The sequence below is a fragment of the Xenopus laevis genome, chromosome 4L, assembly GCF_017654675.1.
Source record: "Xenopus laevis strain J_2021 chromosome 4L, Xenopus_laevis_v10.1, whole genome shotgun sequence".
Taxonomy (NCBI): domain Eukaryota; kingdom Metazoa; phylum Chordata; class Amphibia; order Anura; family Pipidae; genus Xenopus; species Xenopus laevis.
The window spans coordinates 85,335,755-85,358,497 of NC_054377.1; the positions used below are offsets into that span (position 1 = coordinate 85,335,755).

At 40.1% G+C, this 22,743-nt stretch overlaps 2 protein-coding genes across 5 annotated transcripts; one reads left to right on the plus strand and one right to left on the minus strand.

The window, feature by feature from the left end:
• Positions 1 to 327: 327 nt before the first annotated feature.
• On the minus strand, positions 328 to 5,890 carry mmachc.L (metabolism of cobalamin associated C L homeolog). Of its 2 annotated transcripts, none has more exons than XM_018258328.2 (4): positions 5,757 to 5,890; positions 4,901 to 5,095; positions 3,260 to 3,409; positions 328 to 930 (listed from the first exon to the last, which is right to left on the minus strand). In XM_018258328.2, exons 1-4 carry the CDS (start codon positions 5,832 to 5,834, stop codon positions 619 to 621), a joined length of 735 nt encoding a protein of 244 aa, XP_018113817.1. In that variant the 5' UTR covers positions 5,835 to 5,890; the 3' UTR covers positions 328 to 618. The 2 variants fall into 2 exon arrangements, with proteins under 2 accessions (XP_018113817.1, XP_018113815.1); XM_018258326.2 differs by having other exon boundaries at positions 3,260 to 3,412.
• LOC108714265 lies at positions 5,853 to 22,424 on the plus strand. Of its 3 annotated transcripts, none has more exons than XM_018258323.2 (12): positions 5,853 to 5,973; positions 6,663 to 6,752; positions 9,341 to 9,374; positions 13,420 to 13,577; positions 13,998 to 14,079; positions 14,928 to 15,120; positions 16,159 to 16,226; positions 16,338 to 16,414; positions 18,297 to 18,397; positions 18,749 to 18,834; positions 19,494 to 19,640; positions 20,609 to 22,424. In XM_018258323.2, exons 1-12 carry the CDS (start codon positions 5,914 to 5,916, stop codon positions 20,737 to 20,739), a joined length of 1,227 nt encoding a protein of 408 aa, XP_018113812.1. In that variant the 5' UTR covers positions 5,853 to 5,913; the 3' UTR covers positions 20,740 to 22,424. The 3 variants fall into 3 exon arrangements, with proteins under 3 accessions (XP_018113812.1, XP_018113814.1, XP_018113813.1); XM_018258325.2 differs by lacking the exon at positions 5,853 to 5,973 and adding an exon at positions 5,981 to 6,130; XM_018258324.2 differs by lacking the exon at positions 5,853 to 5,973 and adding an exon at positions 6,192 to 6,329.
• The last annotated feature ends 319 nt before the right edge of the window (positions 22,425 to 22,743 follow it).

Genomic DNA, 22,743 nt, shown 5'->3' on the forward strand with positions numbered 1-22,743 from the left:
AGAATTAATGGCCACCCTTGTCAAATGGCAAGCTTTGATTGGTCAGAGGGCATATGATGTTTAAAAAATTAATAATTGCAGCTGCCTGGTCTCCAGGAGTTTCCTAATCATAATATAGCCATTATACCAACGTGCTTCATCATAGGGAAGCTTAATATTTTTAGATGTTCCTTTTAAGCAGTGTGCTAGTGGATACTATTTGTTTAGCATATGGAAAGCAAATATACCACTGTTCCACAATTACAGACAGTTTACTAGACATAACAAGAATGGAGGCATCCCTGCTGCCAAAGCCTTTAGGAATAAAAGGTAGTGGATAATCAAAGATATAATAAAAAAAAGTGTTTAATTTGATATCAGGTAACTGTGCATCACAACGCAGATTGTAGTGTAAGAGGTCAGTTAATGCCTACCCAAGGCTAAGTAGTTATTCTGTCACGTGTAGGCTACATGCCGAAATCTACTAGAACAGCTTATACAAATTTGTATTGTGCTATCCTCTGCAGACTTTCAGTACCCAAATGAATCTCTTGTGATAGATGGCTTGTCTTATCCCATTGGAAGTGCTGTTGACAGTGGAGGATGAAAGGGGACAGTCTGACTATGACCATTTAGCTGTTAACATAGAGGGCTGGGATGAAGTTCCCCCTGGAGCTCCAACAGTTTCCTCCTCTCCGCAGGGGGTGTTGCAAAGTAAAGAGTTTGTTCTTCAGAGTATTTTTCTTTGGGTGGCAGCACATCACGATACTTGCCATCTCTCCAGTTAAAGTTGAAGTGTTCAAGTAGCTGAATCCTGTCGTTCTGTGATGGCAGGCAGTCTAAGGGAAGGGTTTGCTCTAAGTCAGGAGCCTGTATCTCAGCAAACACCAGCACAGCCCGAATTGCAAACCACCCTCCAAATTGCGGGTGAATACAAACACCAAACATTTTCTGGATAAGGTTGAGAAAGAATGACAGATATTGTTTCAGTTTACAGAAACTGGATGAGCACATTGAAAAACACTGGAAATAAATGCAATTTGCCATTCTGTTGGCCATTAATTTCCTACCTGTGTTTCTATCACTACAAGTCCTAGCAACCCCCAACAACTGCAAAAATGCTACTTGAGAGGACAGGTTGGGAGTCTGAGATGTGAGAGTAGTAACAAAAAGATACAGGTATGTGTATATTGGTACTACATAGCCATTCCAGGCAATCAATCTTACAAAGAGTAAAATTATAGGGAGTTTTTCCCCCCAGAGGCCATTGTTAGAGACACATTATAGGAAGTGTGCATTATTAATACTAAAAAGGACTAAATTCCCTCTGCTGTCCAGTGTGCACTGTACATATCTACATACCCCCAGTGGTCTGAATAGCACTACCAGTCCACAAGATGTATGTGCTTCTACACACATTTAGGGGGTTATTAATTAAATGTCGAGTTGTGTTTTCCTGAAAAAATGTAATGTTTCAAGGGCAGTTTCACTAAAAAATTCACATTTTTCAGAATAAAAAAAAAAAAAAAAAAACTTGAATTTTTCGAGATTTATTATGCACCAAAGCTGCTAAAATTTAGAATCCAAAAATACTCCAGCTAAAACCTGTCGAGGTCATATAGAAGTCAATGGCAGAGGTCCCTTTAGAGGGATACTGTCATAGGAAAACATGTTTTTTTCAAAACGCATCAGTTAATAGTGCTGCTCCAGCAGAAGTCTGCACTGAATACATTTTTCAAAAGAGCAAACTGATTTTTTTATATTCAATTTTGAAATCTGACATGGGGCTAGACATATTGTCAGTTTCCCAGCTGCCCCCAGTCATGTGACTTGTGCTCTGATAAACTTAAGGTCACTCTTTACTGCTGTACTACTACTCCTCCCCCCAGCAGCCTAACAACAAAACAATGAGAAGGTAACCAGGTAGCAGCTCCCTAACACAAGATAACAGCTCCCTGGTAGATCTATGAAACACTCAATAGTAAAAGCTAAGTCTGAGACGCAGTTACATTAAGTAGGAGAAATAACAGCCTGCCAGAAAGTAGTTCCATCCTAAAGTGCAGGCACAAGTCACATGACCAGGGGCAGCTGGGAAATTGACAATATGTTTAGCCCCATGTCAGATTTCAAAATTGAATATAAAAAAAATCTGTTTGCTCTTTTGAGAAATGGATTTCAGTGCAGAAGTCTGCTGGAGCAGCACTATTAACTGATGCATTTGAAAAAAAAACATGTTTTCCTATGACAGTATAACCATTTGAAGGGGTTTTTAGCCTTCATGATTTTCGAGTTTTTTATGGTAGTTTGCCCCCAAAAACTCAATAAATTTGAGGTATGAGTTTTTCCCTCGATTGCATTCAATTGAGTTTTTTACATTCAGGTTTCTTTAGAAATAAGTAAACATTCAAGTTGTGAGTTTATTTGAGGTAGAAGAAACCCGCACAAATGCAACCTTTGATAAATAACCCCCTTATTGCAGTTTAATACATGAATGACCACAGGTTGCAGATTCATGTAACAAAACGTTGTTAATACAGCTTTGTTTTACCATTTGCACAATATTACAGTGACACCTTGTGGACTTTTACAGTTAGTCTAAACAGCCAAATCAGCATATGAATAATGATATATATGTTAACTGCATTTAAATGCCAGGGAAAAACAAGATTTTTCCCAACCTGGGAGAGAAAGAAGGTATTTATTTAATACTTCATGGTGTCAAGCACTGCTGGTAGCCAATGTGCTGGCATTGTATATTGTACAGTTGCAGGCGACACTTGATCTATAGCCTGCCACACTTTACTGGCAGCATCGTAATTATGTTGTTTAAGAGGGTTACATTTTGTGTCTTATTTTTATATAATTTAACTTTCAGCTTTGCAAATGATTTCTTACTTTAAAAAAAAAAATTGTTTGTTAAGTGATAAGTATTGATCATTTAACACATAAACATGGCCAGCACATGTCAAACAGGGATGCAATTAGTCTGGGTCTACAATGGCAAATAGTTCCTTCCACTACTCTGTCAGTCACGTGGTAGTGAGGAGATGCAATACTATACGTATGTAACCGCATGTGCTGCCAACAGAGACACACACTTACATTTTAACATTGGGACAGATTCTTATGAAACAGATTGGGATCTAGGGCATATCCATTCACACTAGGGATGGGCGTATTTTTTCGCCTTATTTAGCCGAGGAAATGACGGGCATAGACCCCCTATTGTGAAGTGTCGCTAAACTAACCATAAACTTTTTCTAAAACGTTTTTGCCTTACCTTACTGCCCCAAGGATCCAGGGGTATATCCTTCCGCTGATAGTAGTAGGCAGCTCCAGACACATGTGCCGCTGTCTGCATGAGAACTTTAGGACGGCGATTAGGATGGAGTTGGTAATCATAGATAACATCTAATTTATCAGAAGGGAACTTCTGGGGGAAAAAAGTTAGTATTTATATTCTTATTGTGCAAAGTGGTCATAATGTTGTTTAAAGGGATCGTTCACCTTCCAACACACTTTGTTCAGTTCAGTTGTTTTCAGTTGCTTTCTATGTATTAAATTTGACAGTTGTTCCAAAATTGAAGGTTAAAGTATAATGTTCCTGTCTCTGGTTTTTCAGAGTGGCAGCTCAGTAATTCAGGTGCAAATTCTAAAGTGTTACAATTTGCTACATTTAGTTGATACATTTCTCAGCAGCATCTCTGGAGTATTAGCAGCTATTGTATCAATTCTAACAGCTGCCTGTAATGAAACTCATGGATTCTGCTCAGCAGGAAGAGATATGTATCAACTAATGTATCAATTTAGTACATTTTACAGCGTCTGTGACCATCCCCTCCCAGCCTGCTTCAGAAAGACATAAGGTGAAAATGAACTTTGAACTTCATATATTATGTTCAATATTAGAAAAACAGTCACAAATAGAAAGTGACTGAAAAAAAGGCTTTATTTCTGGTTAACTATCTGAAACCAACTGCAATGAAAAGGTGCTGGAAGGTGAACAAGCCCCTCTAGAAAGAGAAGTACAGTAAATAATCACTTTTCATGTTTGCATGAATAGGTTTCTTTTCTTACAGCTGCCATGTGACTTTAATTCCCATATACTAAATGAGAGCAACCCTATTTAAGATAAGGGAGATATAGTCCAACTGGATTTTGCCAGCATCGTGCCATAGGGATGCTTTTCTTTAGCAGCGACTGCACACTGGAGTAAAGCTGGCCATAGACGTAAAGATCCGATTGTACGAATCGAGGATTCGTACGATATTCGGACCGTGTGTGGAGAGTCCCGTCATATTACGTCCGGCGGAGATCGGTCGATTGGACAGGTTAGAAAAATTTCTGTCGGCTGCGGGTAATATCTCTGTGTGTATTGCCGATCATATGATTTTCAGAGGGAGACTGTCACTAGTGTTGTCAGACATAACTTTCGTACGATTGCTGTCAGGGGCAGAACATCGGCTGATCTGTTCTTACTACTTCTGAATGGTAAGACTTTGATCTTTATGGTTAGTGGCAGGCCGGGAGATGGGAAAATCCGATCGTATGTTGATTTGTACGATCAGATCTTTGCGTCTGTGGCCAGCTTAGCACTGAATTTATGGCGTGGTTCATTAACAAACTAGGGAATATCTTGCTGTATAAAAAGGGTTCTCACCAGCACTCCTCCTTCTTCAATTCTCACACTGTAAACCGTGTTGCCTGGATGATTTTTGTGCTGCCAGGTTTTTAAAAATGGAAAGAATATGCTAATCTTAATATATACAAGTTCTGAATTGTATGTATTTCTTACACACAAATGTACTCCTTTTTGTACATCAGATTCAATATATTTAATTATTTGAAATTATAACGCGGGTACAATTTTTTATGCGTGAAAATTTAATGAAATTAAAATATATGCCATGAAAGGTCTCACCTCTTTTACTAGAGACATGTGATATGCTACACACTGATCAATGGGATCCATGAGATCCTGCAGCTTGTGATGTCTAAGGAAGGGTTTAAAGGCTTTCTCAAACATGGAGGGGATGCTGAGGACAACGAATGCCAGGGTATCTTTTGGGTAAGAGAGATGGAATGCTGGCTCCAACACTGCATTGTACCAGCCAATCTGTAAAAAAACAAAAAAAAACAGTATGAACGCAGCCATTTTTGACCTAATCAATAGACCATATTGTCAAGTACCTAAACAACCACATTCTTGATAGATTTCTAATCAGGGCTCATGGAAAATAAATATCACAGTGACATAAATCAAAAATGAATAGAAAGCATCATTCTATAGTTTACTGCCCCAATAATCCAAGCCATTCACAGGGCTACTTCAATCCTATGGACTTCAGCTGTGCAGTCCTGGGCATCCAGGCCTGTAGCCCCCATCACCTAGAACTAAACTTCCAGCTTCTCAAACATCTTTCAGCCCAATGGCTTATGCTGCAGCTCCAGGGGGTGTGTGTGTGTGTTGTAACCTCTGATGAGGGATCTGTTCTTCCACTAATCATATTATTGCCTCATGTTTGTTCCCATGCTCTGACACTTATTATAGGATTGGGTTATGGCCAATTACAATAAAACAAAGAAATGGATTTTATTGCAGGTACAATTGCTTCGTTAATGAAGGAAGCAGAGGAATATGTCTAACACTGGTGACATTCCAAAGGGCAAACGATCCCGAGCACTAATATACAACTGAACAAATGGCAACTCTACACAAGGTCACCTCATATTTGAGGCCATGCACATTAACATGGGACAACAATTATGTTTAATACCTGGAAAGGGTAGACCTCAAACCCAAACGGAAGTAATGTCTCCTGCAGCTGCTGCTGAAGCTCCACATGGGCCGTCATAATAGCAGCCAAGCCGCACACACGCTGCACGCATTCCAAAACTTCCGCCTTCGCGCATTGCCTCCTAGGAGCAGCAGCTATGGGCTCAGGGTTTGTTCCTGCCTCGGCAAATGGGAGCCTAAAGCGCGAGGCACTGTGGGTAATTGTAGTTCTCTATTGTTTAGTCACCGCTTCATGGGTTCCTGAAGGTACTACAAGTCCCAAAATGCCTCACGCGAGGTCGTTATTGTGTGGGCGGAACATAGGTACCTAGGTTACGGTTTAAATGATCTTCTAAAGTGAAGTAGAGGCGATCGGTAAGTAAAGCCGGACAGAAGTGGGCTAATTAGCGCTGCTGGTTTATAAGAAGTACACCGTGTCAGGCTCGCAATAAAGATATTATAACATCCCCGATTTAGATAATACTCACACTTTTTAATGCGAGCGAGTGACAGTCTTTTGCTGCGCTGAGATTTGCTCTACAGGGATAATGTTATGTTGGAGAAGCAAAATATTGTAAGACGCTGTGGAATGCGTCATTTTTTTTGCGCCCGCTACACTCATCTTATATGTGTGCCATTTTGTACAATATACTGATACTAGTATAGCAACATACCCAATATCACAGCCTAAAAGACTCTGCTTATAATGTCTTACCCACTGCTTTACAACTGTAACATGTCCAGCCTCTCAGCAGCAGCCACAGGCTTTTTGGGGATACGAGAGTTCTAGTTGAACAATAGCAGCTTGTCTATTGCCTGCTTGAAAGCGTTTAGGAATGGACGAAGCCCAGGGCTGCAGACTATTTTTTTCCTGTGTAGCAGTGAGATATTTGTCTGTCTGTTTCAGGTATCTCTTCCAAGTGACAGTACAATGAGCTGGGACACACAGTTGAATTCCATTCTGACTGCGACGGAGAGCAACATGGCCAAAATCAAGGTCTGTAATCATTCTACAGCGGCCCTACCCTCCAACATTCTCCTTTCCATTGTGCCAAGGCTTATGGGAAACTATATTGTAGGGCTAAATTGTTGACACTTCTATGTTAGCTGTATTACATAGGTTAGACCAGGGGTGTCCAACCTGCGGCCCAGGATGGATATGAATGCAGCCCAGCTTGAACTTCCGCCAATCCAGGAAACGTCATGTTGCAATGTCACGCACAGAGAGCGCATGTATGCGGTCGCTAATAGTGTGCATGTGTGCTTTAAATATGGGGTGTGCGGTGTGTGGCTTCCTAGAGCAGGAAAAGCAGTTAACAAGTGAGCGTTTGGTACAAAGGCAGGTAAGCATTCTTCAGCTGCATCGCCCGCTATGCTAGGGATATACGCAGAGCCTACATGCTGTACATTTTCCCTAAGTAGAAGCTGTACTGTCCTAAAACTGCTGCAGGCCTGCAACAGGTTTATTTCTTACCCTTTATAAAAGACACACATATGGGAAACATAAGCCCTACATGAGACACTTCCATTTAATATGCTTATAGAAAAGGAAAGGCACAACAAGGCAATTAAAGTGGGGCTGTACATTTCCCATACAAGTAGACCCATACAAAAGTGATGGAATGAATATATGCAGTATGTTTGTGTGTGTATATAAACCACAACACTGGAAGAAACATGAATGAGTGTAATGGTGTCTGCACAAACCTGTAAAATACAGTGCCTGCTACTTTATCCAAGTTTAAATTCTTTTGACACATTTCGCATTGTAAAGATACAATGCTTATTGCTTCATCTTATAATTCTCAGGTCCATAACACAAAATGCTACCTATTATAATGCACCCCCCAAAACTATGCTCGATTTCTAGATATGCTCTCAGCAGAAAAGCTGGTATGTGGCTTTATATAACTGCCAGATTCCTCTGTGCTGCACTGTGTTGGGCCCAATGATTTGGGAAGCACAGGTCTAAGGGGAAATTGACAGTATAGGGCAGGGTGCAAACTGCCAGGGTTTTTTGCACTTTTCCATCCTCTCCCGCACTTTGCACCATGGTTGCAGGTCTTTGCAATTCAGAATGCTCTCCTACCCACCTCTAATTTGCACACCATTTAGATGTCAGTTGTGGAGTGGCGAGTGCAAGGTACAGCTGAGCCCTGTTTTTAACCACCATATAGGTAGGTGGTTAGGACAGGGATTCCTTGCACTCAACAACACTGCAGTCTGCACTTCCCACTGTATTTTTAATCTGCTGCAATGTGCAGAGTGCAGCTGTGCCCCCATATGCAAGTGTTGAACAATTTATGCAACCCTTTTGTTTTGTGTCTGGGACATAAGTAAATAAGCCCTCTGTGCTTTAGGGCTAGTCCACACGGGGAGATAGCGACGCGTTTGCGGTCGCGGCGACAAAGCGCCGCGACAGTCGCCGCGACCGGCGCAGGCGACAGTTTTGTATGGGCGCCTATGTAAAAACGCCTGTGCTAACCACACGAGGCGATGCGCTTTTCAACAGTCGCCTGAAAATGCCTGGCGAGGCATTTTCAGGCGACTGTTGAAAAGCGCATCGCCTCGTGTGGTTAGCACAGACGTTTTTACATAGGCGCCCATACAAAACTGTCGCCTGCGCCGGTCGCGGCGACTGTCGCGGCGCTTTGTCAACGCGTCGCTATCTCCCCGTGTGGACTAGCCCTTAGGGACATATCGTGTCTGCCCAACTCTTTGCAGCATTGTGGTATTGCCCATAGCACGGTCAATAAAAATGTTAATGGGGTGGTTCACCTTTAAGTTAACACTTAGTATGTTATAGAATTGCCAGTTAGAATCAACTTTTCAATTGGTCTTCATTATTAATTTTTATAATTTTTGAATGATCTGCCACCACCTTCTGACTCTTTCCAGCTTTCAAATGGGGGTCACTGACCCCATCTAAAAATAAACATTCTGTAAGGCTACATATATATTTTTATTGCTGCTTTTAATACTCATCTTTCTATTCATGTTTCATTCTCTTATTTAAATCTATGCATGGTTGCTAGGGTAATTTGGACCCTAGCAACCAGATTGCTGAACTTGAAAATTGGAGAGCTGCTGAATAAAAACAAATAATAAAAAATGAAAAACAATTGCAGAATATCTTAGAATAGCACTTTTTACATCTGGGATGTCCAAAAGTTAAATTAGGATCTACCAGTAGACTTTTAGTTGGTGATCAGTAGACAACAAACAACTTGACAAAATTACCCTTCTGTTTTATTCTTTTAATTCAGATATTTATTCTGTTAAGGTTACATAAGAAATAGTTGTTTTTTAAATATAGTAATATAAATTAATATAATATTTAAGCAATGTTTTCCATGGAACAGAATACTAACAGTGATATTATGAATGTAGATCATAATGGGACAACATCACTAACAGTAGACCCTGCATTATTAAAGTAATGCTTTACATCATACTAAAAAGTTAATTTATAGGTGAACAAACCCTTTAAGGGTGTGATGAGTTTGAGTTTGCTAAAATAATGCTACTAAAATATATTGTACACTTTGCATAAGCTTACAGTTTATTTCATGTTGTGAATTATAGGAAAGGCTGTACAACAGAGGAGAGCTGTCGAAAGGTAAACTTTTTTTTGTTGTTCTTTTCCCGTTTATGTTACAGTAATAAGAGATATTTGTTTACTTTAAGTTATAACACAAGTCATGTTTTTTCATTTTGTTCCTTCAGATTCCCTGCACAAAGTGCAGTAATTGAGGGCTATGCTTCCAGACCTTTTTATAAAATACAAGAGTCTGTTCACTTAATAGATATAAAAATAACACATTATTATTATTATTATGAACATGTATTTATATAGTGCCAACATATTTGTAGCACTGTAAAGTAAATGTGATTATACAACTAAATCACATGAATTCTATACATAGAACATATGGAGTTACATACATCACAATCAATACTGGTACTAAAGGTGAGGAAGGCCCTATGCAGAAAGAGCTTACACTCTAGGGAAGGGAGTAATACACAAGGTGTGGGAGTGGGCAAGATCAAATTAAGTGGGTGAGAAATGTGGTACTGTATGTGGTGTTGCATTTGGTAGTTAAGCAGAGTGAGGGTAGGCTTCGCGAAAGAAGTGCGATTTCAGAAATTTCATGAAAGCAGAAAGGTTGGGAGAAAGTCGGACAGACCGTGGGAGAGAGTTCCAGAGGAGGGGTGCAGCCCTTGCAAAGTCTTGAATGCGAGCATGTGAAGAGGTAATGACAGAAGAGTTGAGTAGCAGGTCAGTAGAGGAGCATAGTAAGTGGTTGGGTGAGTATATAGAGATGAATTCAGAGATGTAGGGTGGGGCAGAGTTATGAGTTTGAATTTCAGGGTCATTAATTTGAATTTGATTCTGAAAGGTAGCGGAAGCCAGTGCAGGGATTGACAGAATGGCGAGGCAGAGGAGGAGCGGTTGCTGAGGTGAATAAGCCTTGCAGCAGTGTTCATTATGGACTAGAGAGGTGACAGTCTCTGGAGGGGAAGGCCAATTAAAAGAGAGTTGCAGTAGTCTACACGTGATATGACGAGAGAGTGAATAAGAATTTTGGCAACATCTTGGGTGATAAATGATCGTATTTTGGATATGTTCCTTAGGTGGAAGTGACATGATTTAATAAGTGACTGAATATGAGGAGTGAACGACAGGGGAGAATTTAGGATAATCCCCAAGGCACCGGGCCTGGGGAGACGGGGTGATAGTGGAATTGTTAGCTATAATGGATACTTCCGGGATGTTACTAGTGTTAGTTGGAGGAAAGAGAACCATTTCAGTTTTAGAGAGGTTTAATTTAAGCGACATCCAGGTAGAGATAGCGGACAGGCAGGAGGAGACGCGAGTTAGGAGTTCTGGGTTGAGATCAGAGATAGATCTGAGTATCGTCAGCATAGAGGTGGTAGTGGAAACCATACAAGTTGATTAATTTGCAGAGGGAGGAAGTATAGAGGGAGAATAGTAATGGTCCCAGGACAGAGCCTTGAGGAACCCCAACAGAAAGAGGTAGGGGAGAAGATGCTACTCTGTTGTAGGAGACACTGAAGGAATGATTGGTGATGTAAGAAGAGAACCAGGACAGGGCTGTGTCATGAAGGCAGCTGAGAGATCAAGCAGTATTAGTAGTGGCTTTAGCGGTTAAAAGGTCATTAGTTAGTCGGGTCAGGGCAGTGTTGTGTCTTAAAACCAGATTGTAGGGGGTCCAGCAGGTTAATGTCAGAGAGGAATGAGGTTAGTCAGTTGTAGACTAGGCGCTCAAGTAGTTTAGAGATGAAAGGTAGCAGAGAAATAGGTCGGAGGTTGTCAAGATTGGAGGGATCAAGAGAGGGCTTTTTCAGAATGGGGGTGACGAGCATGTTTTAGTTGAGAAGAAACAGTCCAGTTGAGATCGAAAGATTAAATAGGTGAGTTAAGGCTTTGATTAGACAAGGATTGGTATTTCGGAGAAGTTTTGAGGGAATTGAATCAAGCGGTCAGGTGGTAAGGTGAGAAAAGGCCAAAAGCTTTGAGACTTCCTCATCAGTGACAGGGATGAAGGTGCACAGGAGAGACTGGGGAGTGTGGAGAGAGAGTGGTGGAAGTCGTGTAGCAGTGTAATTAGAGTAGTGAAATGTCCCTTCTGAAAGTGTCAATTTTGTTTTTGAAGTGCTCAGCAAGGTGGAGAAGGGGAAAGGAGAGTGTTAAAGGTGGAGAAAAGTTGTTCTGGGTTTTTAGAAAGGGAGTTAATGAGTGAAGTAAAGTACGTTTGTTTGGCTTGGAAGAGGCTGGTGTTATAGGAGCGCAGGGCAGATTTGTAGCTCCAAAAGTCTGATTCTGAACGGGATTTGCGCCAGCTACGCTCAAGTGCACGTGAGTGTCTTTGGAGCACTTTTGTATGAGCAGTATGCCAAGGTTGAAGTGGTTTGGGTCCAGCACGTTTAGTTTTTGTAGGAGCAAGCTCATTAAGGGCAGTGGTGAGAGTACTATAGTAGACAGAGGTAGCCACATTAGGACAAGAGATGGCTGAGTGAAGAGAGTCAAAGTAAGAAGAGGAATAGCAGGGGGTGAGGAGGGAGTTAGTGAGTGTTGAAATGTGAGCATATTGTGATCAGAGGGGGGAAATGGTGAGTTAGTAAAATTGGTGGTTGAAAAGAGTCTGGTAAATATGAGATCCAGAGCATTACCATTGGAGTGAGAGGGGGAGTCTGAGCACAAAGCTAAACCTAGGGAAGGAGGTTAGTGAGTCTAGAGACAGAAGGGTTGTTAATGTTGTTAACGGGTATATTAAAGTCACCTAATATGATGGATGGGATGTTAGATGAGAGAAAGTAAGGAAGCCAGGCAGCAAAGTTGTCCAGAAATTGTGCAGTTGGTCCTGGTGGTCGATATATAGCAGCAATGCAGAGTGAAACAGGAGAAAAGAGCCTAATGCAGTGAGCCTCAAATGAGGAGAATGATAGGGAGGGAACAGGTGGAAGAACTTTAAAAGTACAGCGGAGAAGCAAAACCTACCCCACCTTCAGGTCTGTTACCAGGTCTGGGAGTATGAGTAAAGTGTAGGCCCCCATAGGACAGCAGGTGAGGCAGTGTCGGTAGGAGAAAGCCAGGTTTTAGTAAGGGAATTTGCAATGAAATGGTCGTGTATAGCGGTAAGTTTGTTGCAAACAGATCTGGGAAATGTCCCCAGCTGCCAGCAATAGAAAGGAAAGATAGACTAAGTGAGAGCGGGATTTGTAGGTTCTTAGTTTGTATGAAACAGAGGAGTTTTGTGGAATAGCTAAAGTAGAGTACTTTATAAACTTCATGTGTGGAGAGGGAAGGAGAGTAGAGAGGCTGAGATTTGTATAGAACTGGGATTTGATGGGGGAGGTAGTAAAAAATGTTTTATGAAGCATGAGAGTGAAAGGAGGAGAAATACAGGATAAAGCATGTTTGGAGTAAGAAGTAACAAACTGGCAGGTACAAACAAACCTGTGTTCTTCTTATTCCAGCTGGTTCAAAGTTGATAGAAGATAATCCGGTTCCTTTTGCCTTGTCAATGCCTTGTATAACTGCCATTTCTAAGCACTTGTGAAATATTATGTTAGCACTCGTGCCATACCCCTGACACTAGTGCCATCCCCTATACTGGGTCTGAATTTATGTGTAAATAAATTGTCATCTAAAGCATGCAGTGATATCATATCTCTTGGTTCATCAATGCAGTACCACATGTGTAATTTTAATGAAGTATTATCTGGAGGTAGATCATTTATGCAATATTTCCACCTAATTTTCTGATTCGTCAAGCTAAACCTGGCAAAATAATGTTAGTAACAGACATTGTTATTTGTTTAAAAAATATTATATATATATATTTGAATCTCTAGTGCACAAGTAAGATCCGCACTCACAGGACTTATGAAAGTAATGAATGCAATAAATGTTTCATTACTTTCAGTATATATGTGAGTATATATATATATATATATATATATATATATATATATATATATATATATATATATATATATATATATATATATATATATATATATATATATGTGTGTGTGTGTGTGTGTGTATGAATGTAAAAAAGTTTTACATATGGTTATTCTGTTGGGGTAACAACACAAGCTCTTCTGATAAAACAAAATTATTCTTTTTGAAACAGATCTATGCTTTGATTTGCCACGCGTGAAGACAACTCTGTTTGAAGAAGAATCACCTCAACTTGCTGCACCATATCTCTCTCATACAACTAACTTCAACCATTTAACCTCTTCTGATGAACTGGCCAATCTAAGCAGCCAATTGTTATCCCAGGACAAGGTAAAGTACAAAAATAATTTTCATTGTGTAGCATTTAGTGAATTATTTCTATGCAACATTTTTTTTACACTTATGAATACAGTTACTGTACCCTGTACACATGACTATGTTTGGTGCCTCATTCTCAGCATCAGTATAATCACTGCTTTGGCCTTCCAACTGCAGATTTCTTGACTGGTGTATTCCTAAAGTATTTCTAGAGCCAATACTGATGTTCCAGGCAACCTGCTAAAAAGGAGAAAAGCAGTTACCCTTTTGGAGTCTGTATTTTGCAATGCTGAGTAGTTATTGTGACTTGAGATGCAGTTTGCCATTCTATGAGGCAAACAGTTGTAGATATTAAACCAATATTTGGTAAAAGTAGCAATTTGATTAAAGTGAACCCTTTAACTGTAATTCTCCAACTACCCTTCTCTTTAGATGATTGCTTCCCTTCATCAGGCACTAGGCAGGCTGGAGAGAGACAGGGATCAGCAGCAACAACGAATACAGAGCCTAGAGGGTAAGCAGCTGAACAAGTTAAATGTGTGTAATTGAATGTAAAAATTAAGAATAAATAAACCAGTACTGTTTGTTTGTCATTGGCCTTTATATGGTAGGCATTGATCCTTACATTTCATCAGCTTTCGTTTATCCGTTATCCGTCGTCTGCCTTACTCATTGTAACTCTGCGTCTTACATATTTTAAATCTACCCAGTCCATTGTAACTATTCTTAGTCTTACCATTTTGTCTTATACGTTTTAATCTTTTGGTATTACCTTTTCCCACCATGAAACACATTCTATATAGTATCCCTTCTAAATAGGGATGCACCGAATCCAGGATTCCGTTCAGGATTCGGCCAGGAATCTGCCTTTTTCAGCAGGATTTGGATTTAGCCAAATCCTTCTGCCTGGCCGAACTAGATCCATATGCTAATTTGCATATGCACATTAGGGACGGAGAGGGAAATTGTGTGACTTTTTGTCACAAAACAGGAAGTAAAAAATGTTTTCCCCTTCCCACCCTCTTAATTTTTGCTGTACATTCTATCCCACACATCTGGACTAACTCCTCTTATCTGCTACCATATTCGGTTCAAAATTTTCGAGCAGTCACCGCATGTTCGTTGACAGGATGGGGCAACTTGAAGCAATTTCCATTCACAGGAGTCTTCAATCCCCTATTACAGAAGTACAAAACTCCCAGTTGATAAAACACTTTATCACTCTGCCTGCCATTATTTTTAAGGAAATTGACTCCAACTGCAGAGAAGGAAACCCCCTTTGCTCTAATATCACTGCAGTTTAGCAGTACGTGTTGCTGTTACTTAGTGAATCTCACCTTAATGTATGTGGCTGTTGGACAGATGAACTGCGCCACCTGCGAGGAGCCCAGGTTGGTTTGACCGAGTCTGTACTTGAGCGGAAGGTAGATGGACTTCGACAAGAATTTTTTAATGAACTGAGGCGCATTCAGGAAAAACTAAGGGACTCCTCAGCAAGAGAAACTTACCACGGACAGCATTCTACAGCCAGCATTATGCAAGAAATTACAGAAAAGTAAGTTAGATCTGGGAATTGAAACTGACCAAAATGTTGGAAACTTGGAAAACAGAAATTAACTTATTTCTTGGTGTTTGTCTTGTTGTGACTTTAAAAAATGCACTGTTCTTCCAGGTCATTAGCACTCTAATAAAAATAATCACTACTCTGTCACATTTATTATCTATATGACAGCCCAGCACAACTTTTTGATGCCACATGTGGAACTGGATTAAAATGTATTCAAATAAATAACGGTAACTATAAGACCTGGTAGCTTCAGCACCTCTCAAGTTGACCATATTTTAAGTCTGTACAATAGGGGAATACAATGAAAACCATGAAAGTTTTATATTTAAAAAAATTATTTTTAATAATATTTTTCTGGTGGATTCAATATACATTTATTTTTTTTGGGGGTGGGGGGGGTGGAAGCAGTTTATTAGGTTTATGTATTAAAAGGATTGGGTGATCTCTTAACCAGAAAAACAATATTCATAAAGCTCTAAATTATGGACAGGCTATTTTAACCAAAATATACATATATTTTAATTTTTGCCTTTTTCTCTGTAATAATAGAACAGTACCTTGTACTTGATAGTATGAAGTATCCAAATTACAAAAAAAAAAAATATTACAAAAATATTCCTTATCTGGAAAATCCAGGGTCCAGGGTGGATCCCATACAGTACACTAAAAAAAATTGAATGATGCAGTCCCTATGGCAAGAACTCTGAAGAAGTGCCGTTTGCTCTGGGCACGAAACGCGTAGGCTTAACTGCACTTTGATTGCCACTGTTTGTCACATTGTTTGCTGAATAAAGCCTTATATGATGAAGATTTAACATTCCCTATTTTGTCCGGCTGAGTGCCTGCAGTGATTGAGCTCATCTTGTTCCGCAAAAATATTCCTTATCTGGAAAATCCAGGGTCCAGGGTGGATCCCATACAGTACACTAAAAAAAAATGAATGATGCAGTCCCTATGGCAAGAACTGTATTATGTTCTTTGAGTTTTAGGTACTATAATTTAACTAATGAAACTTCCTCAATGCAGCAAAAGACTTCTTTGGAAAGAATGTGAAAGCCTAAGAAGAGACATTGACTTCCTGCAGCAAAGATTCCGTAAGTATACACTGCACCATTCCATAAACCACATTAGTTGCCATTTTGTGTATCCGCTAATGCAGTCTAATGCAGTCCCTTGTGATGGCTCATTTCCCTTTTGTGTGACAGGCCGACAGGAGGATGACATGCTGAGGCAGCTGTCGGAGGGACAAGAGGTGAAACGAATGCAGGAGAGAAATACAAAGGTGTGACCAGAATATCACATTTATCAAGTCATTTGGTATTCTAGTTACTAAAATGAATATACTATATAATGGGATGTTATACCGACCAATCTGGTTAAACCTATCATTAAAAACTTTATTTGCTGCGCAACATAAGGCCACTGCCATCTCTGAGACATGTTTGCAAAAAAAGGCATTGTTTAGTAAGTCCAGTCCAATCTGATGGTAATACACAAATCTGATATAAATAATGCTTTCCATACCGAATGGTCTTATAATGCCCTACTGTAACATATACTATATTAAAGTAGGCTATAGGTTAAAATGTATTTTGTGGAACAATATTATCCACAAGTATAACAATTATTATTATTATTATTATTATTATTAACATGTATTTATATAGCGCCAACATATTGCGTAGCACTGTAAAGTAAATGTGATTATACAACTACATCACATGAATTACATATACAGAATATATGGAGTAACAAACATCACAATCAATACAGGTACAAAGAGGTGAGGAAGGCCCTATGCATAGGCATACAGTCTAAAGGGAAGGGAGTAATGCACAAGGTGTGGGAGTGGGCAAGAGGTGACAGTCTCTGGAGGGGGAGGCCAATTAAAAGAGAGTTACAGTAGTCTAGACGCGATATGATGAGAGAGTGAATAAGAATTTTGGCAGCGTCTTGGGTGATAAATGATCGTATTTTGGATATGTTCCTTAGGTGGAAGTGACATGATTTAATAAGTGACTGGATATGAGGAGTGAATGACAGGGCAGAATCTAGGATAACCCCAAGGCACCGGGCCTGGGGAGAGGGGGTGATAGTGGAATTGTTAACTATGATGGATACTTCGGGGATGTAACTGGTGTTAATTGGAGGAAAGAGAACCATTTCAGTTTTAGAGAGGTTTAAATTAAGGTAGCGTAATTTTATCATCATTTATTTATTTTCCCTGAACCTAGCAGTTCAAACGTGCCATCACTCCCTGTCTTCTGACACAGATCTTTTAGGAGCATGTGCAGTTGTATCTATATCCTAAATCAGCTTTGACTGTTCCCACAAGATCCATATACTAGAAATGACAAATGAGGATCCAAAGACAGGGGAGAATAACACATTTAAACTCTCCTGTGCAGCTCTGCGGATTTATGGCAGGCTGGCACACGGGAACATGTCAACAGAATAGATGTTGCTGGGAAGGAGCTTGGTGAAAATGGGCTCGATTTTAGTTCTCTTTTAAAAGAAGGGAAGAGAGGCACGTGACATTTTTGCGGATGAGGAAATGCACTGACGAAGAGTGAGCAAGAGGTTTACTGTACATTGCCATTGGCACGTAGTAGCAGTAACCAAAGTGAAACAAGGTAGTAGTGAGATTTGACAGTGTGTGGATGAGAATTTTTAAATGACTGAGTTTGATTCATTGATTTGCTAATGGAAGTCAAGACACTGCGTCTTATTGGATATTGAAAACATTGAACAGTATGGAAGGGAGAGAAGAAAAACTGTGAAACAGTAATACTACCTTTATTCTGAGACCACAAAGAATAATGAAGAGCTGAATTCAGACTGCACCACAAGGTTCACTGTGTTCTGAACTCCACTGATCTAACTGTCCTCTAAGCTTAGATGTTGTACTTAAACATTCTATATTTCAAATTGCTGTATTACAGATTACTCAACCTATAGAGGGTTCTACCTTAGTCCCGCTCCTTTGCCATTGGTCGATTGGTGTGTGCACAGTAAAGTCTGTCCAAATGCAAATTGTGAACATAGATTTACAAATATATGGCCCTGATGTCAGTGGTTAGTCAAACAGGAAGGACTAATCCAGAGAGACAGAGTTTCACTTGAATGCACCAAGAGAATCCTAAATTATAATTTATTGTTTTCAGATGCTGGAGGGTATAGTAAGCAATCACCAAGCAAACACAATGGATTTGAACAGAACAAGATCTGACACACAGGATTTGCAGAGATGTCTACTACAGATCAGGTATATATAGCCAATGTCAATGTTCTAAGTTTGCAGGCATGCACTAGGGCAAGAGGGGCAGTGATGATACAAATGCTGGTGGGAAGAAATGGGTATCAATGCAGTGCTGGAGAGGGCAAACATTTCTGATATATTGCATGGAAAGAGTCAAATAGTACTACAGATAAACATCATTTTATTTCAAAGTAGAAATTCTTAACATTAACCCAAATAGTAAAAATGTTCTTTTAAAACCACTACCCCTGGTAGTGTCATAGTTGCCAAAAAAGTGTCTGACTGGCATTTTTTGCTTGAGTAAGTGGAATAATATTTAGAAGAGTTTCTGAATCTCTGTTTTTAAATCATGGGTAGAGGTGAAATTGGAGAACTGAAGGACAACCTGAGAATTCTGGAGCGGAAAATAAATGACCCAAGTTCAGTACAAAGAGTTCGAAGTGGTAAGATTGATATAGTTTATTTCACCTTTACAAATACTACTAATATTGCTTTATCATAAAGGTCTCCATATGTCTGTTTCTCTCTTCATTGTGCTGTTAGAACTAGCCTGTGATAAGTTAAGATAAAATTAAGGAAATACAGTAACATCTTGAGCGAAGAATCAACTAACAAAATAATGATAAATATCGGTGATCATTTCTGAGGAAGTGGCACACACATACAGGTTATTGCACTGAACGTGCAAATCCACATCTGCTATAATTACGACATTTGTAACTTGACAATTCTCTGGTACATCATTTGCTACGGCCACAACTCTATAAGTCTTAAAGTGGGCATAAACATTGACCTTGCCAAATTAGCCAAATACGGCCGATCCAATCATTGGCCCAGGAGTCGGCAACTTCATCAACACACCGATCCAGCCTTTGCCTGAAAGGATTTTTTTTTTTTTAAAGGTTTTTATTTTGCATTTTAAACAACATGAAAGGATTTTTAGGTTTCCCCGAAAGATAGCTTGCCAATATGCTGGAAAATATGGGTCAGGTCGGTCAACCAGTAAGTGTAGAGAGACCACAACCATGTTACACATTATCTGTAGAATTGATCACATTTATATGGCTTTATTTATATAATATAACTTTTAATGTATGTACAGAGAAATCCAAACCATCAATACGAAAAAAGAAAAGCATCAAGATGCCTTCTTCATCGTCCACAGATGACACTGCCTCTCAGCTTAGTCTGGCTGATATCAGCTCTGAGGAGACTTCATACAGCCTGGATCTCCCTGTTTCTGCTCATGGTACATTCTTGCTAATTTTTTTTAGGGGGAACTAACATGAAAGCTGCTATTAAGGTCTTAAACGGGAGCAGGTTCTTTGTGATAGCGTAACATATATATATATATATATATATATATATATATATATATATATATATATATATATATATATATATATATATATATATATATATATATATATATATATAGAGAGAGAGTCATAGATTTTTTTAAAGGTTTATAATGTTTGTTTAAGCAGGCCTTCACGTATCCACTAACTTACATGATCAAGCAAAAAGCAACCAACATATTTCTGATAGCCAACATTAAACGAATGCCATTTTATTGGTATTGGCCCATAAACGTATAGCTTTTACACTAAGGGCTAGTCCACACGGGGAGATAGCGACGCGTTTGCGGTCGCGGCGACAAAGCGCCGCGACAGTCGCCGCGACCGGCGCAGGCGACAGTTTTGTATGGGCGCCTATGTAAAAACGCCTGTGCTAACCACACGAGGCGATGCGCTTTTCAACAGTCGCCTGAAAATGCCTCGCCAGGCTTTTTCAGGCGACTGTTGAAAAGCAAATCGCCTCGTGTGGTTAGCACAGGCGTTTTTACATAGGCGCCCATACAAAACTGTCGCCTGCACCGGTCGCGGCGACTGTCGCGGCGCTTTGTCGCCGCGACCGCAAACGCGCCGCTATCTCCCCGTGTGGACTAGCCCTAAAGGAGCCATTTCTCTGCTGATGCTGAGATAGTCTTTTCTCTGTGCATAAAAGGTGTTCTCTTATCTGCAGTATCTAATGAAAAAGTTAATTACCTGCAATTTTTGGATGAAGCCTAGTCCTACATATATTTCTATGCTGATGTTGCTTCTGAACTTTGCTTGGTACTGGCCAATACCGATAATGGCAACATGTTATGGTCCCTATTTATGTGTTTTTGTAATGATTGAGTTTATCAGGATATACATTCTTGCATTTCTGCAGGTTCAAGCGGTAGCAATGAGCACAATAGCCGAGATAAGAAGACGAGAAGCATTCTTATTGAAGATGACTTTAGTGATGATCTGGATGAACTGTCTGATACACCCCCAGAACTGAATTTCAGTGACCTTTGACTAGGATGATTCCAAACATGATGCCACATACTGAACTTATCTGTCTCCCAAATGCAAGGAAACTAAAATCAATGTGGCAATTTTTGTATGTTTGTACAAATGGACATGCCCTACATAATCAAATGGGGGAAACATTTTCCATTTGGTTTTTAGTTTCACACTGTTTATTTATAATCCTATCCAATATGTATTTTAAGGGGAAAGTATCTGCATTATATAAATACACATAATTCTCCCCAAAACAGAGATATTTTGCAGCTTCCCAGTCTATTAAAATGAGGCTGGGCAGTTTCTGGAGTAGGCTTTCTGTAATTGGTGTATGTTTTTTTTTTTAATGTAATACTTTTCAGAAGCCTTGCTGTATTCCAGTATGGTTAGCAACAACATAGTTCCAAAAGCTTTTATACTTGTTTTTTTATAATTTAAAAAAAATGTAAACAAAAAAAAAGAGAAATCACTTTTGAGTTTATTTAAAATATTGTGAATGGTTTTTATTTAATTACATAAGGCAAATTATACAGTGCTATGACCACAGATGTTTTAGTGCCAATCCTCTTTAGTTGTGGTTCAAATTAGTTATAAAAAAATTCATTATTTTAAAAGGTTGAATGAGGAGAGGAGGTATAACAGTTTGGAAAGTGGGCCCTCAATCTAAGGTTTTCTGGTGGGCCCCTGGTATCCCAATCCGACACTGTCCAGGACGTTCTGGGTGGTCCATGATGCTACAGAAATTGTGCTCTCTGCACTAGAAGAACCAAATTTCCGGTTTGAAAACCAGAAATTCATCTCTTAAAGTTACAGGGGCAGCATTTTTTTGCTTACATTGGCCAAGATGTGTTATGACCACTTCCTGCTACACTTTAATATAGTGTATGGAAAGGGGTGGGTCTTCCTCTTTGGCTCCTGGTGTCCTAACCATCTGGATGTTCCCACTGAGCTTGGGTACACCAAGTCCCAGTAAAGCCCTTTTGCCCTAGAGTGACCAGCACCTGTAGTGTACAAGTCGGGGAGCAGGGACCCCATGAACGAGGCTAGCTAGAGACAGTATTAGAACTGTTATAGTACTCTCTAGGAGAGTAAAGGTGACCATACACGGGCCGATAAAAGCTGCCGACAGACTTATTGGCCCGTGTACGGGGCCCTCCAATGGGCTTCCCCAATCAATATCTGGCAGAAAGTTGGCCAGATGTCGATCGGACGGGACTAAAAATCCTGTCGGTTTGCAGCCGCATCTGTTCGTTGATGCGGTCCCCTGATCTGACCGTCCGTTACTCATCCCACCTCAAGATGGGCATATCGGGGAGAGATCCGCTCGTTTGGCGTCATCGCCAAACAAGCGGATCTCTCCGTGTATGGCCACCTTTAGATATTGAGGAGAGAAAGAGCAGCTTTGTGCTCCAAGGCTCCTAGATTGCCTTTAGTGAAGCACCACAGTGGATAGGTTGTCAGGCTTAGACTTCTTCTCCCTGACCACTCCACTGGGTTGGATCCGCACCACTTTTGAGGTATAGCTGCTTGGAGGTCTACCTTACTACTTGACTACATCTGCAGGAGTCACATAAATTGTCTAATCCAACTGTTTTAGCCTGCTGATGTTATTCTGCATATGCCTCATTGATGTGTAAGTAACCCTGTGGATCATTTGTCTCTGACAAATAAACTGTCACTCCTTTGTTTCACTGCAAGAACTTCCTGGCGCTCATTCTTTTATATTTTTATTGCACAGTAGCCTGTGGGAGTTGTAGTCACACTACACCACACCTTAAGTGTTCGTCACATGTAACCCATGCTCTAATCACTAGCTGGACATTAACCCCGTTTGGCCTGTATAGCCCAAAATAGTGTTACCCACACACATCACGGAGCTGAACTCTGCCCAGAGGCTTCTTCTGCACTGTCTGTGACCGCACACAGGCTGTTTGGATTCAAATCAATGGAGCAGTGACACTGAGCAGATCTGTTCTCTCAGCCTGCAAAAATATGCAGCCTGCCAACAGTAAGAGC

Coding starts and splice junctions, on each gene's coding strand:
- mmachc.L (XM_018258326.2), bottom strand. CDS start 5,834: ATGACGGCCCATGTGGAGCTTCAGCAGCAGCTGCAGGAGACATTACTT. Junction 3,413..4,900: donor ACATGTCTCTAGTAAAAGAG/GTGAGACCTTTC, acceptor TTTTTCCCCCAG/AAGTTCCCTTCTGATAAATT. Junction 931..3,259: donor TGGATCCTTGGGGCAGTAAG/GTAAGGCAAAAA, acceptor AACCTTATCCAG/AAAATGTTTGGTGTTTGTAT.
- LOC108714265 (XM_018258323.2), top strand. CDS start 5,914: ATGGGCTCAGGGTTTGTTCCTGCCTCGGCAAATGGGAGCCTAAAGCGC. Junction 9,375..13,419: donor CAGAGGAGAGCTGTCGAAAG/GTAAACTTTTTT, acceptor TTTTTGAAACAG/ATCTATGCTTTGATTTGCCA. Junction 15,121..16,158: donor ATGCAAGAAATTACAGAAAA/GTAAGTTAGATC, acceptor TCCTCAATGCAG/CAAAAGACTTCTTTGGAAAG.